At 34.6% G+C, this 20013-nt stretch overlaps 2 protein-coding genes and 1 non-coding gene across 3 annotated transcripts in view; 1 reads left to right on the top strand and 2 right to left on the bottom strand.

Annotated features, from left to right (window-relative positions):
* Positions 1-8881: 8881 nt before the first annotated feature.
* On the bottom strand, positions 8882-14143 carry LOC133174149 (large ribosomal subunit protein eL8-like; the record flags this gene model as incomplete). The annotated part of the gene is made up of 6 exons (XM_061309205.1): positions 8882-9015; positions 9956-10025; positions 11464-11594; positions 12098-12318; positions 13553-13708; positions 14011-14143. Coding segments are annotated over 6 exons (816 nt in total), but the record flags the coding sequence as incomplete, so codon positions are not given.
* On the bottom strand, positions 9820-9894 carry LOC133174401 (small nucleolar RNA SNORD36). Its single transcript, XR_009719133.1, has one exon. It is a non-coding gene; the product is annotated as a small nucleolar RNA SNORD36 (small nucleolar RNA).
* Positions 14144-17175: 3032 nt separating the features above from the next.
* Positions 17176-20013, top strand: part of LOC133174143 (mediator of RNA polymerase II transcription subunit 22-like) — an 11030-nt gene continuing 8192 nt past the window's right edge. Inside the window, exon 1 of the mRNA XM_061309200.1 lies at positions 17176-17196. The gene's annotated coding sequence lies outside the window, so the exon portion shown is untranslated. The remainder of the gene's footprint in view (positions 17197-20013) is intronic.

The following is a 20013-nucleotide window of genomic DNA, read 5'->3' as shown; positions in this document are numbered from 1 at the left end:
CCAAACTTTACAACATGGTAATACCTAAAAGTTATCGATTTCTACCTAAAGTGTACCATGGTTTTTAAGATGGCTGGGTTGTCACGGCCCTTTTTGACATATGTATTTAAAGCTTAACACGACTCGGAAAAGAAATATAATTATTTCAAAAGAATTGGCCTAAAGGAGAGAACAATTTCCTTGGAAAAGTGACATTTAAAAATCAATGTTTATTAGTTGTTTTCTACCGTATAGATGTCTTAATTTTTCACTTTAAATTATTATTTACAACTTTAGTATAAACCTCCAAAGTTGGTCAAAACAGCATTTTTTTTTCGTTAAAGCGCCAATTTTTGCATAAATTTTGGCTTAGAAGTCCTTTAGGGCAGGTCTGCCCCTAAATAAAATTGTGATATTTTGATAGTTGGGATGTAAGGAATAATTTAAGATAAGATTTTTTAGGGGCACCCCTGTCCTAGGGTCGAAATTCACCTACAAAAAAATAAGGAAACCTGATTTTCACATTTATACAAATAAATTTTATGGTCAGAATAGCTCAATTGGTATAACCACTGACTATGCACACCGCGGGTACTTTTTTTAAAGTTGGGGGTTTGAACCCACCTGGTGCCACACTTTCTCACCTTTTTCATAGACTATTTTATTTTTTTTAATAGGCTAGTGTATTTTCCTTCAATTACCTATCCTTTATGCATGTCCATTCTTGATATAAGAAATACTAGAGAGAGAGAGCAATTCGTAACATTCCAATGTACCTAAAACACAGTCAAGCGGAACTATACCTCTGTATGGCACACTTTCTTCGAGGACAAGAATTACTCGCTCTGTGTTATGTTGGGTGCAATGGATTTCAATTGTGTCCATTCCAAGTAGAATTTAATCACATTGCTTGAAGAGTTTTGACATTTTAATTGCTACTATAAAGCTTCTCTGATTTTACATGTTACGTATCGCTTGTAGTATATGAGCTCAATATATTTAGAATTACATACATGTGCTTTTGTACTGAGTCAATGCTCTAAACTCGGATCTTAAGTCTTGAAACAATAGGGCTACATTTCAGTAGTAGTCTTCAACTCGACGTCTATATGACTTGTATCGACGTCGTACTATCAGTGGATAATACATGTCATGGCCGTAGGAACCGGGGGGGGGGGGCACGGGGGGGCGTGCCCCCCCAATAATTTTGCCGATATATAGATTACTATAGTAAACATAGATACTATAAGCATGTGCCCCCTCAATAAAACCGCCTGATGACCTTTTTTTTTTTTTTTTTTTTTTTTTTTTTTTGCTTGTCAAGGAATATTTGGTAGTTGACATTTTTTTTTTTTTTTTTTTGCTTGTCAGAAAATTTTTAGTAGTGCCCCCTCAACTGTCAACTGAAAAATGTTTGGCTGTGCCCCCCCAAACTGAAATTGCTTCCTACGGGCCTGCATGTAGTTACTTCCATTCATATGTGACTCGATATATCCAAGTGAACTTGAAGTAAAAGATATCACAGAGTCTGACACATCTGTTTCATATATGGATATTTTACTAGAAAAAGACTTTAATGGTAATCTAACAACAAAACTTTATGATAAACGTGATGACTTTTTTTGTATTGTCAATTTCCATTATTGTGTAGCAAATAACCCTTAAATTATCACCTGCATATGGGTTTTTTTGTCTTCCAGCTGATTCGATACGCAAGACCATGCTCTATATGTACGAACAATTCCTAAAACGAGGCAAGCTACTGACAAACAAGTTCATGAAATAAGGATATCAAAAAGTCTCGTTTTAAGTAATCATTTGGCAAGTTCTATGTCGATACTGTGACCTTGTCAGCAAGTACAATCTATCATAAAAAACGGTTATCATTATACATAATTTATCATTAAATCGAATGCTGACTGACGTTTTTCATACCAATTGTTAGACCATTATTTATACACATTTTTTCAGTTTGTCAGGACAAGGAGCACACGGCACCTGTAACCGGTCGAGATGAGATGCTTTTTCCTCCATGGCACCTGATCCCAGTTCCGCCTTGCTCTGCTTCCGATTTGTATTGTTTCAATGGACTTTTGAGCTTGAATACTGTTCGTTATCTCCATATTTTATTATACAAGATTTATCATTCCTCTGATAAAGGAGAGCATGCAGAAAACATGCGTAAAGCACATAGATTAATTGCACTTTGGGGGCGAGATATGGATATCTGTATGAACAAGTTTTATCTTATTAACTCCAGTCCTTCGCGGTTTCTGGGGTATCATGAAAGTTTTACTTGCAGTGTAGGTTAAAAATGCCTGTCTCTCCACTTTAATTTGCTATATACAATGGATAGTTAATTCTTTTTCGATTAATAATGTCAATTTATCATAAAAGACAAATCATTTAATTCGAAAGATTTAAGACCAACATATCATCCCTGTATCCTCATTTTACATATACCTTAGATGAGCATTTTGGTCCACGGGCATTTTGATTTATAATGCTCAATCTTTTTAATAAAAAAGAAAAGTACATATACATCCCTAACAAAATCTACAGGGGGTCATTATTAGTCCCCTACCGGTGAAACCGGAGGGGACTATAGGTTTCCTCTGAGTCTGTCCGTCCGTCTGTCTGTCTGTCTGTCTGTCCCTCTGTCTGTCTGTCAGTCTGTCCCACTTGGTTTCCGCACTTTTTTCCTAAACGCATGTAGATATTGAGCTGATTTTTGGTATGTGAGTGTATCTTGATGAGTTACAGGTCAAGTTTGCATTTCGTTCCGCTTCATTGATTTTTGACGGAATTACGGCCTTTTCAATTTTTAGGGGTTTTCCGCAATTTTCTTCTAAACGCTTTCAGATATTGAGCTGATCTTTGGTATGTGACTTAACCTTGATTAGTTATAGATCAAGTTTTCATTTCGTCTCGCTTCATTGATTTTTGACGGAATTATGGCATTTTCAATTTTTAGCGGGAACCAGATTACACTTGCCGGTAGGGGACTAGTATTGCTAATGCAATACTCTCAGAATGCTTGTTCTACGGGGGTCATTTTTCTTCACGTAGGATATGCAGATTTTAAGGGTGATGTCACCTTTTCTACAGGCAAAAGGGTAATTTTTCGACGTCGAAAAATGACCCCGGTCATTATTTTAAGAGGGCAATTATTCGTATTTACACCCGCCTTAAAAGAATGCTTTATATGTCATCAGGACCACTAAGTGATATCCAAAGGGAACACACTTGTTTTAATGCACTAAATGGGGGGGGGGGGGTCATTAAAAATCTTTTTTCTCTAGAACAAAATTATGGTCAGTCATATTTATATGCAAGTATCCTCGGGTAGTCTAGATTCAAGTTAATTCAAATCTTGACCCTGGGGGATAGGCAGGGGCCACACAATGGGCAATCAAATTTTTACATAGGAATACATAGGAACTCTATTTCTATCCCAGGAACATCAAAGCTATGTTTAGTCAAATTAATTTGTAAGCATCTTCAGGTAGAGTAGATTAAAGTTCTTCAAATCATGACCCAAGGGGTAAGGTGGGGACATAATGAGCAATGAAAGTATATAGGAATAATTTACAAAATTCTTCTCAGGAACAGCAAACAAAATTAATGTTAAGTTACATTTATACAAAAACACCCTCAGGTAATGTAGAATAAAGTTTGTTCAAGGAATTGTGTTGGGCCACAATATGTGATCCAAGTTTTAAATACATGTAACAATTTCCTGTAAAAAGATTCTGCTGATGAAGACAGAAAGGCTATAACCGTTCACGGTAGCTGAGTCGGTAGAGCGCTCGCTCCTTGATCGGGAGGTCGTGAGTTCGAATCTCGGCCGCGACTGACCTAAGTCGATAAAAAATGGGTAGTAACTGTTCCTTCGCCATGCGCTCGGCACTTTGAAGTGAAAGTTGCGGGTCCTTCGGAGGAGACCTTAAAAACCGAGGCCCCGTGTCACGGCATGCATTGGCACGATAGAGATCCCTCACTGCTCAATGGCCCTGAGTGCCAAGTAAAGGTCAAAGTTTGAAGCCCTTCACCGGTATATGGTGACGTCTCTAAAAAATCTCGAATAGGACGTTAAACAACATACAATCAATCAATCAGAAGGGCTTTACTTACTCAGGTGAGCCTTATGGCCCATAAACCCCTTGTTTGGAATTACAATATATATCATAATTTCCCTGTATATCTCTCCACATCCTGTTAATATTTTAGGGATATATATCAATAGGAATAAGGAAATTTAGGTCTTCAGATCACCATTGAAATTGGACCCGACAAGATCTCCCTATCGAGGTGAGAAACATCGGGTTTGAGTGGTGTTTCTCGGCCGCTTACTTCGTTACAATGTTTGTATCCAGCTTTACATACAGCTAACCCAGGGGCCCGGGTTGGCCTTTTATCGAAGAGGAACCCGGGCCGTACTGTTCTACATCTTTTGGCGACACATTCACCAACACCTACACAGGGACATGGGAGACACGCGGCAACACGGGCCTGAAAGACGGACCTCTCTCTAAGCGGCCGCGCATTCACACCGGTCTCGGTGTGCTAGCAGTGGGGAGAGTGAAGTCTGGATGGCCCCCCCAATTGTACAAGTTTTGTGGTAAAGTAAAAAAAGATTTACCACAACATTGTCACATTTGGGGGTCTCTTTCTTCAGGGTTATAAGGTAGAGTACAATATATATAAATATATTTATTTTCGATTGTGTATGTCCGAGACAAAACTACAAATAAGGTATACATGTGTAATAGCTTTATCGCCTCGTAAAGCTATTTGCTCAGACGTCATGAAACTGCATGCATGCTTTCTGACTGTGTTGATTAATAAGATTGGGCGGGGATGCTGAGATTTATTATTATTGAATTAAAAAAAAATATTGAATCTAGTATCTATACAGTAAAAATTTAACATAAGGAAAAACTAATTTTGGTTTCATTCAGTTTGTTCCGCGTGTTAATTTTATGTCTATTTCCTTTGGATTTTTCAAAACCATTTTCACTATACACTGGATACATGTATGAAGTCTGTTGGTTATAAAATGTGTAAGTTATTGTATCACAATAGTAATATTCCGAGCTTTGACCTTCAACCTTTGTAGGTGTCTATCTCTAACCATTCTTCACATGTATAGTAAGCTTAAGTCTGTAAGATAACTAGACATCATTGAGATGGTGCCCATCTCCAAGTGCCCCGCTTTTAACAACGATGAAAGGGACTTGTAAAAGACTGAAACTGGAGTTTGACCTTAACTTTTTCCTCTATTCATGGGACTCTTTTGGTGAGGTATTAGCCAGATGGGGCCAAGGGATGAGAAAATATGCTCCATATATACACAATGATATTACACAGATCTGCTACACCCTCTGATCTAGAAAAATGTTTTAAGGTCACTACTTATTATTTTACCCCAAAGCAATCTATGCATGGGTGAAGTATGATTCTTTCAGAAACGATGCCATTTGACAAACCCTGCGAATACTAGTACAATAGAACTATTCGTGACGAAGAGAGTACCCCAAGTCCTCATATATCAGGACGAGGAAAAAACTTTTCTATATGCTTTGGAATTCTAAATACTACGGACGGAAAACGTGACTTCCCCTAGTATTAATATCCTGCAAATGACAAATATGTTACCTTGTATAAATCAGAATAGCAATACAAGGATGAAAATAATGCGCTTCCTGGGATCAGACATAAATAACTTGCTATTTACGTCTCTGTGTTTGGGGCTAATTTTAGGCTTTTTAAAATGAAATCAACATAAACCAACATGAGCTATAGGCTATCTGGACTGTAGGTGAAAATTGTGAAAGGATACATAACATATTCAAGTTGACTATTTGAACATTTCTGACGCCTGAAAAAAAAGTTTGTGCTACTTATATCTTTACCCGGTAAACCTTTCTGGAGCAGAAACTCGAGGTACATTAATATGTACATGTATAAATACCTGAACAAGTGATAAGAAATAATAATTTAATGGACTCTATTATTAGTGTACCCTCTCAAAAAAGTCTGGAACTACATTATGCATAGTCATATTTGCAAGCTTTGACCCTGCCTATTGAAATGCAATTTACTGTAACATCTCTAAAAGTTCTCCAAAATGTGAAATTAAAGACGCAAAGATCCCGATTTGTGATGCATTAAAAATCTAAACGATAAATACAAAAATCATGGTTTGAATGTCCTTGGCAAGTCACGTGAACACAATTTCGATTATTGTTCAGCCATAAAATTCCAAAAAAGCAAGAGCGACTTAACTTTAGATTACAATACACGTGTATACCTTTCCCCAAAATGCATCAACTGACCAAGTTTGACATAGGCCTTTGCATCACAGTGTATGACACAATCAGGTCACAATTTGATTTTGTATAGCCATACAATTCCAAAATCAAGCAACAGTGTCCCATTTGTGGGTTACAGTACAAACCCGATTCATCGATTGACATTTGATAATCCTAGAAGTCCTTTAATGCAAAGCTAATCTAGAAGTATGTCCATAGGACATGAATGCCCCGCCCAAGGAATATTAGTCATGGCCGTAGGAACCAGGGGGCACGGGGGGGGGGGGGCAATTAATTTTGCGGATATATAGAATACTATAGAAAACATAGCTTCTATATGCTTGTGTCCCCTCAATTACAACGTCTAATGACCCTTTTTTTTTTTTTTTTTTGCTTGTCAAGGAATTTTGGTGGTGGATAGTGCCCCCCAAATGAAAATGTATGGTTGTGCCCCCTCAAAGTGAAATTGCTTCCTACGGGCCTGTTAGTAATGCAGCATGAAAAGTTGTATTAGTGTATGAAGTTTGATCAAAATATCTTGAAGAGTTTCTATAAAATTGAAACTGAAATCTAAATCAAAAGCCTGAAAGGCTTCAATGACGTCGAAGAAGAAAAACAATTTCAAAAGATCATTTTGAATTTGAAGATAGCAATAAGTCAAGTGAGTGACCCAGGAGACATAATAAAAAAATAGTTTTAAACAAAATATCACAATTACAGTCTGGGGCCTTATGTCATGGTCCGAATGGAGCAGGGTTCGAATTGACCAGACACCGTCGAACATGTTCATGCTAAATTCTTTTCAGTCAGCTGAAGAACTATGAAGGATTTCATGAATTTATATAATATTTTTTCTAATTGCCAATGTCAAAGCGTTGTATTAGTGATTGCATCTAAACTACAACCAAGACTCTGTTCTGTTACAATTACGATCGAGTTACGATCGGGCGTGGTATACGGTATACTGGGAAATGGAGGAAATGGAGAAATACAGTAATACTGGTCAATATCATCGGCTTTTAGGATAGAGTTGGTTAGAAGATTTTATAAGTAAAGCTAAGATTTAGAAATTTAATCTTTTTAGTCTTGTAGTATTCGTGTTTATGTAATTTTGTAATAATTTTACCTCCTGTTGTGTTATGTTACACGGTTATCGTTCCGAAATGTTATTCATGTCATTCAACGCACCCTTTCTGTAGAAATTCATCCGCAACAACCATCACATTTTTCTTGTGTGAGAATAAAACATGATATTGTTGTTTTGCAATAGAATTAATTGCAGATATAGTTGATGCAATTTTATTTTCAAACTATTATTCATTTTGAGCGTTTTCAAAGAAATTGGTTTATAGCTATTGCTATTTTCTATTGCGGATGCATCGACTGACACATTCGGTCGCGTACATATCCGGTCGCGATTTCAACTGGGCGCTTGCTAGATGACGTTCGAGCTCCAAGAGCTCGACGTCATAAAAATGGATATAGATGATAAATTCTCAAAAAATTACATAAAAGTGCATAAGCTTACATAAAAATATGCAATATAAATGTATTCTTTTAAACTGATCAAAATGCAAATTTAGGAAAAGTGAGGTCAAGGCCACAGGAAGGTTCAAGGTAAAAAGTTTTTGATGCAGTAAAAAGTTTTTGATAGCTCTCACAAATATGTATCTGCATATTAAGGACTCAAATACCATGGTTACTGTAAATCACTTTTTATTCTCGAGCAATTTATTTACACGTAATTACGCAAGACTGTCTGCTCGCAAAAATTTAATTCTCGCGTATAATTCTAGTACAAAGAACTGAAGAATATATATAGAACAATATCCGAAGTTCGTGAAAATTATGTCTCGCTTATAAATACAAAAGGCCGTCTAGCAAAGAATATAGTGAAAATTTGGTGGTCTTCAGTATGTGGAAGTGATTTCCAAGTTCCAACCACTTATACATGTACCTCAAGTTTTTTTACCCTCGATATCTCAAATCCTCACATATCTCTATTCTTGAAGTATTTTCTTGGTCTCATCAAGTTCAAGATATGAAGGTTTGACTGTATATAATTTACTACTACGTATGTGCCTCTGACGACGATGATTGACTGATTGATTGAATATTGTTTTACGTCCCATTCAAGAATTTTTCACTCATATAGAGAAGTCACCATATACCGGTGAAGGGCTTCAAATTTTGACCTTTACTCGGCACTCAGGGCCATTGAGCAGTGAGGGATCTTTATCGTGCAAACGTCTGCCATGACACGGGGCCTCGGTTTTTAAGGTCTCATCCGAAGGACCCGCAACTTTCACTTCAAAGTGCCGAGTGCAGGGCGAAGGAACAGTTGCTACCCATTTTTTATCGACTTAGGTCAGTCACGGCCGAGATTCGAACTCACGACCTCCTGATCACGGAGCGAGCGCTCTACTGACTGAGCTACCGTGAACGGTCAACGATGATTGAAGACAACTCCATAAAGTTAAAATATTGTGAGCAATGATATGTTATTTAGCTTCACAGAAAAGAAAAGGTACTACTCATGGCTTAAATATTGTGCCCTCACAACTTCATGAAATAAGAACATACACAACTATTCAGCCATAATTTATTTTCAGTGTTTTTATCCCATTTTTTGGGCAAGTTCACGAGCTTTTGCTTTTTCCAGTTTGTTAATGCGTGCTTGAGATTTAGATCCCATCTGACCACCTCCCCAGTGACGACGAATCTGAAAAAACAAAAAAATATTGGATGAAAAAAAAACAGCACTGAATCCAGTTCTTGATGTTTTTTGTAAATTGTTAGAAGCCTGAAGTCATCAGATTGTAAATAAGCCTCTTCATTGGAAGATCAGCTTCGGGAAAAGTTTACATCATCATGAAATTTAACTTCAGTATTCTACGACACAGTCAAACACAAAACTTTGTAATGAAACATAACTGAAAAGAACTTAAAAGGGGGATCAATAAGAAAGGGCACCTGCTAGCCTTTACATTTGGATAATATATGATGGAAAATTCCCACTTCATATTTTTAAGGCATTTTCAATCACTGAATACGACAACTATGAAATTTTCTCATATTTCAATGACATTGCCACTTCAAGAAGCACTTGGGACTTGACTTATCCTAGGTTAAAACTTTTATAATGCTTAGACACTCTTACAGCTCTACAAAATATGTTAGATGTGGGCATCTAAAGCATGACTGAGTAGGAAATGCTTCAGATGCATCCTCTATACAAATTTGAACCAGGTTAGCTCAATACTTGGGAAATGAACCTTCCCCAAACTTTTATCCTCAGACAGAGAATTTAGCATAAAGCTCATCTTGATTTTTGATTTCATGAAGGTGAGCTATAAATTTGGTCTAAGTCTGCAGGTTGGGGCACTGCTGAACATGAATATTCTTCATATTTGCATGGTCCTCATGAATATTCCCAATTCAGGTCATATTTGTGAGACATTTCTGGAGCCTGACACTAAAGTAAGAAAATCATTCTATCCAATTCTACACAGATATATTTATTGGAGACACTCAGAGTTAAAAAGCTCATAAAATTAATCAACACAAGTCTTCAGGCGAAGAAATTCAAACATCATTGTGTCTCAGATGAAAAACTGCAAGAATAAACTTATATTCTGTCTAGTAAACATAAATAAGCTTACCTCATCGAATCTGTCATTAAAGTTAGTCTTGACAGCTTCAGAAAGTTTATTCAGGGCATTTTTATCTTCTCTGAAATATTAATGACAAAGTTCAGTACTTGTGTTTACGAACCTGGACATGCATGAAAGGTCAAGTGGGAAACCATTTTTATTGTTTATTTAGAAACTTTCAAGAAATTTCCTCAGTCTGCTTATGATAAAACCTTGACAAACAGAATTTCATCTGACATTTTTCAGACATTATTTACGTAAGATGTGAATTTTACTCAAGATTTCTTTGCAAGAAATTTTCAAGTTCGTACATGAACTTTCACCAATAAGGAGTCATATGGTACAAAGACTTAAGCTAACTTAGGGGATAAAGCAGTTTTTTTCTGTGGTACTTCAATGAAATAAACGAATAGTTGGAATATACAGAATGCACTTTGAAATATGATTGGGTTAAAAGTGTCAGGTCATATATCATACCCTCTAAACTCAAATACAATTCTTAATTGTACTAATAAGTAGTACAAAAAAACCAATGCTACACATCTACTCCAATTACCTTAAATATGAAACAATCCCCTTCCTTTAAATTCCTATATTATTTGCAATGTGAGTGGAGATCACAACCTATCTGTCCCACACATAATTACAGTTAAACTTCAGTATCTCGAACACGGATATCTCGAATACCATGGATATGTTGAAGTGATTTGTAAATCCCAAGCACTTAATATTTTAATTATTTTACTCCCAATATCTCGAACCCTCGGATATCTCAAAGTTTATTCTAAGTCCTATTGAGTTCGAGATAAGGAGGTTTGACTGTACTTATAAATGCTTCATTTGACATAGTGTGACCTCACCAGTGGTAAAAACAATTCATTTTTGAGCAAGCAACTTCAATTTCTGACAAGGAGTCATATGCACATTGTAGTTAATATGAAGTCTTTGAAAGGGCATTCGTGTAAATCACATAAAAATTCCTCCAGATGGACATGAAGACAATTATATGGACAGGCATTTTGCTAAGGGCCCACTGAAACTAATATTATATTGCAAATTCCTTAATTGAATGCTTACAATATTATGAGCAAGATCATCTGCAGAGATGTTTACCCTATTCTTGTCAGTAATTTGTAATGTTTCTGTATGTAATATGACCTTTTATTCGTAATTTTGTGTTAGCAATACCTTGCCTGAATTTGATGACTTTCAGATAAGAATAATTTTGAAATAATATCCTTTTGTCAGCTTGTAATATGCATTTAATGATCATCCAAATATAAATAGCTGTAATTAAGGTCTTTTTTTTAAAAGTGTATCCCTATCATTGATAAAGTATTAATACTACATAAATAATTAAGAAATTTTGAGCATAGCCCATAACCTTTATTTTCAAAGGCCAATCCATAATTTTATTTTGAAACAAAAATCTGTGATAAATACAGAATTTCCATAATGGTAAACAGCTCTGCATCTGACCAAAGATTCTACTGTCATATTAATTTTACTTCACTTACGAATTAACATTTGTGAAGGCCAGACAAGTAGCTGTTTTTCTGTGTACAACACGTCCTAATCTTGCCTTTCCTTTTACAATGCAGTAAGGTACCCCCATCTTTCTACACAAGGCTGGTAAGAATATAACAATCTACAACAAAAGCATGATACATCACCATTATCAAATGCTTACATTTTAATAATAAAACTGCTAAATTAAGAACAAAGGTTCACTTGAGGCCTTTTTTGGCCCTCTGAATTTCTGAAAAAGTGAAACTGCTTAGTTTTAGTTAACAATGCATTAAATATCATTTAGACCCTTGGTGACTATGTATCTATAAACAAAATGATGTAATTTTCTGGCTAGCTAATATATTATGACGTCATGAATTGTGTCATTTTTACCATATCCTGAAAAATTCTACATAAACGGTCAATCTTTTTTTAAGCTATTTCTCAATATTTCATATAGAGCTCAACCTTTGATCGATCCATAATATGCAATTATTTAAGGATAGAACTGTTTCTGAAGATTACAAAACGTTTTATCTTCTGGATCGAGGAGTGCGCTCACATTTTTAGTATGTGTATTTAAGAGATCATTCATAAGTTCTAAAGCACATTGTCAAAACTACTGCTACAAAATCTACTCACTTCAATTGGGTCAACATCATGTGCAATGACAACCAGCTGAGCTTTCTTTTGCTCCACGAGGGCGGTCACTGTATTAACCCCTGACCTCATGACTGGGGGTCGTTTAGTAGGCTTGTCCTCCTTTCCTGCTGCCCTGTCCTCAGCTCTAGCCTTCAGACGAGCCTTCTTCTGTTGTTTAGACTCAGGCCTGTATTTATCCATAAGCCGGAACAGCTGGGTAGCTACAATGTTGAAGTATATTGTTCAATTACTCCAAATATCAAAAAGGTTCATTCAAAATTCATTTTTGGTGATCCAAGTTCAGAGATCAAATGTGTAGATTTGTTTTAAAAATCATGGAATTCTCAGTGGATTTTTTTAACATCATCACTTGGATTTCACTTGGGTGCAATTTTTATACATAAAAAATTCATTACAATGCAAAGTTCAAAACTTCCAGGAAAAGATTCTCAAAACAAAAAATCTTACTAAATTTACAAATAATACTTCAGACAAATTCAATGGATATTGAAACAACAGTATATTTAATATGCTATTTAGCATCCAAATTTTAATGTTACACAATCAATTTTCCACCCCTGTATATCCCCTAAACAACAATATATATGTTAAGATACTTAAAATATTACATTATAAATTTCCTCTCCTCTTGTGCAGTATAGCTTTAGGAAGTATGCTATATGAAGGAACTTGTTCTTCTTTCAATATGCATATTTTAAATAAGTATAAAAGCACTGCAAAGCAGAGCATCCTCTCGTGACAGGACATATATTTTTGGATATGAATATGAGGTATTTCAGGACCACTGCAAAATGAGGGAATTAATATGAAGACAACTGTTCACTGATGCTCACTAAAGCTTGTGATTGCTGGCACTTGACACTTTCGTTTTCAACAATTACATATTGTTAACTCTTTCATTTAATGTTGTATACTGTTAATTCAACCATTACTAAAATTTCAGCTCTGCTATTAATTAAATCATTTTTTTAAAAATACTTTTACAGTAACCTTGAAATTTAATGGGGTTTGACCTATTTAAATGCTGAAGAATTATGTGAAATTTGATTATCCTCAGTACATGGAATACAGTTCTCTTTGAAACTTGCCCACAACACAAACACACAGACATGTGCAGGCACATTAACGATGCTATACATATCCCCTCCCAGAGCTTTCAAAAAGATTATTCCTTAGTTATTCCTTAATAAATCACATTAATTTCTTGTGCAGTATCCAAGCTCAGAGATCTTGGTAGTTACAAATTCATTCAAAAATGGTCTCTACCATCATCAGCAATTAAATTTTAATCACAGCTTGGATTTCCACAGCAAGAAGTTCAACATTTTATTTTTATGAAAAACATAATGAATGAAATGTAGTATTTATGAAAAATTTTCATTTCATTCTCTATTATGATTAAATGGTTTATACATCTTTTTTTTTTCCTTGTACCTGTCTGCCTATCAAGAGCCTGTGATCCACTGAATTGGTTGATGGGGGGAGGGACCTTCAATCTCTGCATCAGCACTGCTTTCTGTCGCTGGAGACGAATGTATTTGGGCCATCTTACAAAGCGACTCAGATCACGTTTAGGCTGAATATCTTGACCTGTAAACAATTTATCCATTTATAAAGGACCCAATAGCTGGTCAACATAAAAACACAAACATAAAAATCTTTAACTGTAACAGAATTTGCCACTGATATAAAAGGAAAACTCTTTTTAAAGCCAACATTGAACAACCTTTTTTGCTTTATATGAAAGTTTTCACTAAATGAAAATGTATTTTAAGGACACAGCAATCTACAAGAGATCACCAAACATCTGATTAGCTGCTAAACAGGTTCTTATCAAACAAAAATCTTAAGAGCAAAAAGTGTAAACTTTTCCAATTCTATTTTCTACTCACCTATTCCAAAGTTTCGAGGTCTTTTTTCAAGCAGGGGGTTAGCTACTTTTTTGGGTTCCGCAGCTTTCTTAGCCACCAATGGGGCTGCTGCCACCTTCTTCTTCCCCTTTTTTTTAACAGGCTGCAGTACCAAAAAAAATATTTAAAGAAGACGTTTTTTTACATAAGGAAGGATCGAGTTTCACTTTGGTATTTGTAACCAGAGGTGAAGATAATGAACAGTAATCGTCATCAGTCTCACAAACATAGCTGCAGATCTGTAGCTCACTGGTCTGAACAAAATTGGGATGGACTACCAGAGAGCTACAGTGCCACCCATTGAAAAAAGTGTATATTTATTGCGCACAAAAAAGTGTGCTGTTTCTTGATTTATTTCACCATATATATCAAAATATTAATAACTGTGTTCTTAACATATTCTTTTACAACTTCCACAACAAAACTGAATGTAAAAGTCATGTACAAAGTGCGTTGGACCAAATTGTCTTGCCACCCAAGATGGCATTATAGGTTAGGTCTGTCACGGCTCCCAAAAACCGCAGTCCAAGTTGTTCGGTTTCATTTTTCGATTTTTGGTTCGGGTCAGATTTATATTTTAGAATCTATTTTATAGGAAAAATGGCGTCAAAAGTAAAAGAATGATGACGATAACAGCAATTAAAAAATATCTCAACTGAAATATACTTCATCCATGACAAAACACTTGTAATGAAAGGATGGAATAATTATCAAAACAGGCAAGAATGGTCATGTTGTAGCTAATAGTCAGCCTTATATTCTTAAACACAGATATAAAGACATTAACATGGTTAAGACTAGTTTTCATGTTGAATTTAATGTAACATATTAAGATTTTTTAAGCTTAATTAATGAAATTAAGGTTTAAAATAGAAGTAAATAATTGAACTGAAAAACACAAAACCAAACTGAAAATTTACAGAACCGACCCGACAAATTCTGGACCTGTGACAGCCCTAGTATAGGTAGGCGAAATTTTCGATGGTCTCAATTTCAGGCTCAGGAGGGCTATTAACAACGGTTTGAGGAAATATTTTATTGTGGAAGAAGTGAAAAAATATATTAAGAACACACATTTTGTAATATTTTGAGATGGCAGTTTAAATATACGGAGAAATAAATCAAAAACAGTGCACTTTTTTTGTGGGCAATAAATATACACTTTTTTCAATGGGTGGCTCTATAGCTCTCTCGTCGTTTATCCTAATTTTTTTCAGACCAGCAAGCTACAGATCTGCATCTACTATAAACAATGCATATCAAGAAAGACAAAAATATGAACCCCCTGGAAATACCAGAGATGGGATCAGGTGCCAAATAAATATTCCCCATCGACTGGTCAAACAAGCTGTGAGCTCTACATTGGTCATAATAAAAGTAACTTTGCCAAGAAAGTAAAAATACACAGTTATAGAAAGCTTAAAGGACTTATCGCATGTTTCTAAATTTTCTGAAATTAAAAGCGTAAAACATTCATTATGACCACAGTTTATAAATTTTTTGTTTTTACTGCAGATAAACCGCGGTAATTAACCAATTATTGACTCAAGTGAAAACCCCTGAATTAAAAATCTAAGTTAATTAGATAGCGAACACGTGACACTGTGACGTCAAATGCAACAATGGCTGATCAGCTCTTCACGTAAATCTTACTAAAATATACGCGATACAACCTGAATTTTTATGCCTTATGGACGACCAAATAACTGATTTTATCGATATGAAATTTAATATCCAACCTTATATTTTAGAATTGTCAGCAAGAAATAATCTGAAGAATCTGTTAACAATGTTAAAATAGCTGCGACAATAGCAAGGGAGACGTGGCGAAGACGAAGAAACTCGCCATCACAGTACAATTTGATTTGTCATTTTATCACATGTATTAACTTATTTGATTCACAAATTTAATAGTACATAACTTTGTTATTCTTCGTTTTTAACATAATATTAATTTATGCAAGTACGCTTTCATATGTTTTGTAAAGGATGGCGGTCTTGAAAAATAATTTTCCGATCACGAAACATTGCCGTAATAAGACCTTACAGATTCTAAATGTTTGGAATAAAAAAAGAAAATATCTCAAAATCTTATACCTTAGAACTAGTTAATGTTTCTATAGTAATTGAAAATCATGTTAGGAATTAATTTTTTCAGCATTTTTTATAATTAAGCTGCATTTGTTGTTGATAACTTCGTAAATAGTGTGCAACTTCTCACCTCTCTATCACTGAATTGTTGCCTATGACGTCAGAACAGTATTTCGCCGAAATCCGACTGAAATATGCATATTGCCGTATTTGAATTTCAACTCTCAATATCTCTTAAAATATGCTTTCAACAACGTTTATTGTATCCGGAATTTTAATAAACAAGGTTGTAGATAATATTTTTCATAAAATTAAGATTTTTGAAAAATCATGTGATAAGTCCTTTAACCAACTATCAATTGATCCTCATGCTTGATCATCAAAATACTGTACTCCTTACAAGATTCAGAACAGAAATTAGTTTGGAGAAGGGGGGGGTGTTAAATACAATTTCTGTATCACAGTATTGCCCCGTCAACACATTTTTTTTACTCCCAAGAGTAGAAAAAAAGGCGTGTGGTACTTCCTTCAAGTATAATCAATTTCAATGTATTTATTGTTGTTTTTTCTAGATACAAGATAATGTGGAATGTTGCTTTTTCGTGATTTAAAACTGCCTTCATAGGTTTGTTGTCAAATTGTATCAGCCTTTTTATAACGAAAACAAGCCAAAGCTGAAGCATAACACGTGATTTCATACTTCAAACATTATTGGCAAAATGAAATATTTAACTAAATTCGACAGCAAATTACAGATTGTCAGAGATGACATTCGATTTATCTTGAACACAGTTTTTTCACGTCTTCCATACCATTCTTACTGACCCGGAAGAGACCGAATCTCGTTTTCACATTTGTAAGCAAGTTGAACCAAGATTTGCTTCTGTCAGAGAAATATTTAATTTATGACATGAAGCTTCAGTAAATTATTAAGCAAGAAATATACTTTATTTAGAGAAAATTAATAATTATTTTTCGTCGTTTTCTTCATTTTTCTTTTAAATAGACGAACTCACAATGCACGAGCTAACAAATTTTACTTTCGATTTTAACAAAGCCCAACAAGGCTTACAAGCTGTAAGTATTTTTCATTTTTTTCAATTTTACCCATTTATAGATTTGTTGTTATTTAATCCAGGTTTAAAATAATCAAAGTTCATAACGTATGACATAATAATTATTAAAGACTTATCATGAGCCGTGTCCGTTCCAATTTCCCCAGTAATTAATGATAAAACATCGGACATGAATTTCCCCTGTGCAACTGAGTTATGTTCATGATTGATTGATCCTAAGCTTTTTCTACGCACCTGGTATTATTTTCATATATAAAAAATCAGCATCTGATATGCTAGTCAGAATAATCTAACTGGGACAAACCCGCATCACAGTTTGAGTAATCTGAGATTCCTTCTGGCTCTAGCCCTTGCTTATATATTGTGACTAATGCGGGATAGAGAGCAGAGATCATAATGAAAAGCTAGAATTCAAGTACAAAAGCTGGCTTCTTGACTTTCCTTATCTATTGCAACTTTATTACGCAAATCCAACTTTGCAGAAGTGAGAATTTAGTAATTGGATGCGACAAAGTAATCATGAGTAATAAGACGCTAAGCAGCCCAATTCAGAGTTGGCGAAAGAGGTAAAAAATCTGTCGGACACAGTGTCCTACAGATTGTCAAAAAATCACAAAAACTACAGGATATAATAAAAATTTGCCAGACCAAATGGAGAAAACAACAAAATATGTAAAACTGAATTTTAATTAAGATGCATCAATCAATAACAATGCTTGAATGGACTTTACCATAAATTTCGTACATGGCACACAAAACATCATATGCGTATCGTCGTCATACCTTAGCCACTGTCTTTCATTAATCCACTGTGCATTAAAATTTTTACACTTTTTGTTAAGGTGGTATGGGATACCAAACGAAACTTCTCCTACATATTTATGTACCCAAATTAGAAGGATTTGAAATACCCCCACCTTTCAGTATATTAAAGTGTAATTTTAATAATTTTTTTATTATTTTAATGAGAAATACAAAAACGATTTTTTTCTTGCATAATTCTTTTTTCATAAGCTTAATATTATAGGCAGGCGTTTGCTAATATAAAGTGTTTATAAAAACAAAAATGACAAGAAATATGTCTTAGTATTTTTTTAATTTTCAACAAAAAATAAGCGTAAAAAACTGGGAAAACTTTATTTCTTGAAAACAGACGGATAACATTTCATGAAAGTCTACAATTAGAATGTATCTTAATATGTTAGCAAAGTGAAATAAACAAATTGAAAATATATATATAAATGGAAAATATAAAATGCATTTAAATTTTTTTGAATTAAAAGATCCGAGCGGAAGAGTTATCCTTCTTTATTTTCCAAGGGTTGAAAAAACCTGGGTGCTATTTTAGAAATGATGATCATTTTTTCCCAACCATAAAAAAATCGCACTTTGTAGTTTTCAACTTTGAGCGGTTTTGAAAACAATGCATAGACAATCGCTTTCCAGGACCTGTCTTGTTCAGAGCAATTGCATTCATCTGAACGTTTTGGGACTATATACAACAGCTAGCTGATTTGTGACCAAACAGTTACTTCTTGAATTAAATAACAAAAAAGTCCAGCTCTGGTTAACGTGATAATTGATTGGTGATAATTCAGCACAATGTGAAGTAATCGCACTTATCCATGCCTCACCGCACACAAGGTGCTGTACAGTTACTCAAACAATTGAAATACAGCTTTTGCTTAAAAGTGTTCAAAAGCAGCAATGTTGAAACTACCTTTTACAGGGGTTTGCTTTTTTAAATGTCCGTTGTACAATTATAAGTAAATTTATATACTTGCGATTTTTTTGTCTGTTTTTACTTAAAATGCCGACTTGTGAGAACTTGCATTGAAATAGGCTTCAGAGTGTTCTTTTCAACGGTGTATCTACAAATTTTGACCCGATAATAAGCACTCATGCAAATCAAAACAATACTTCAAACGGAAATACGTCATAACTTGGAGATATCCCATACTACCTTAAAAATTCTTTTCTTTTGAGCTATCAGTATCAGCTTTCGGCACCGACTTTCTTTTTACCGACTCTGTCCATTTAATTGGCCACAGCATAGCACATGTTTACTTGCCGCCTCGATATCGGATATAAATGAACGTTAGATAGAAACTAAAATTGAAAGTTCTGGTATCATATTATTTTGATTTCCCAAAATATTTAAATCGACTGAATACTTTTAATATTTTCAATATGATCATCTAAACAAGTTTTGAAAAATAATGCATTATTTCATTTCTTTAATTATTTTACTATTGATTATTCTGATGGTGTCCGACGTGGTTCTAAAATCTATCGGACTTAGATGAAATTTACCGGAGATCGCCGGCGGGCCGGTGCCTTTCGCCAACTCTGCCAATTTTGACAAAAGAAGCATATATCTTTGAGTTAGGTTGCCTCTTTTCCATTTATTTCTCTGTGCATGACCCTATCTCCACCGCATGTTACAATATAAAAGAGAGGTTTAATAGAGTTGTAACAATATTGGATACATCCAATTAAACTTGAAATGTAACAATACAGAGTTGATCCTCTCCTGCATGATTTTGGACAATATAAATGGAGCTGCACTAGAAATAACCAACAAATTAATTATAACAAAGTTTTTCAGCTTCTACCCAAAAAATAACACATAAAAACAAAACATATTTTCTTAACTTTTTTTGCTCCAAATTACACACCATGTTGACCTCTGGAACTCTCTGAATTGTTCGTAGTTCATGAATAGATTTATAGAATAAAAATATGCTATTGTTAAAATGTTATTGTTCCACAGACCCTGTTTAATAATTTAATTCCATGTGTTTGCAATGTAGGAAAA

The sequence above is a fragment of the Saccostrea echinata genome, unplaced genomic scaffold, assembly GCF_033153115.1.
Source record: "Saccostrea echinata isolate AGI-Se365-2 ecotype Australia unplaced genomic scaffold, CSIRO_AGI_Sech_v1 ptg000057l, whole genome shotgun sequence".
NCBI classification, from domain to species: Eukaryota; Metazoa; Mollusca; class Bivalvia; order Ostreida; family Ostreidae; genus Saccostrea; species Saccostrea echinata.
The sequence above is the reverse complement of the archived record's forward strand: the minus strand, read 5'-3'. Positions and strand labels throughout refer to the sequence as shown.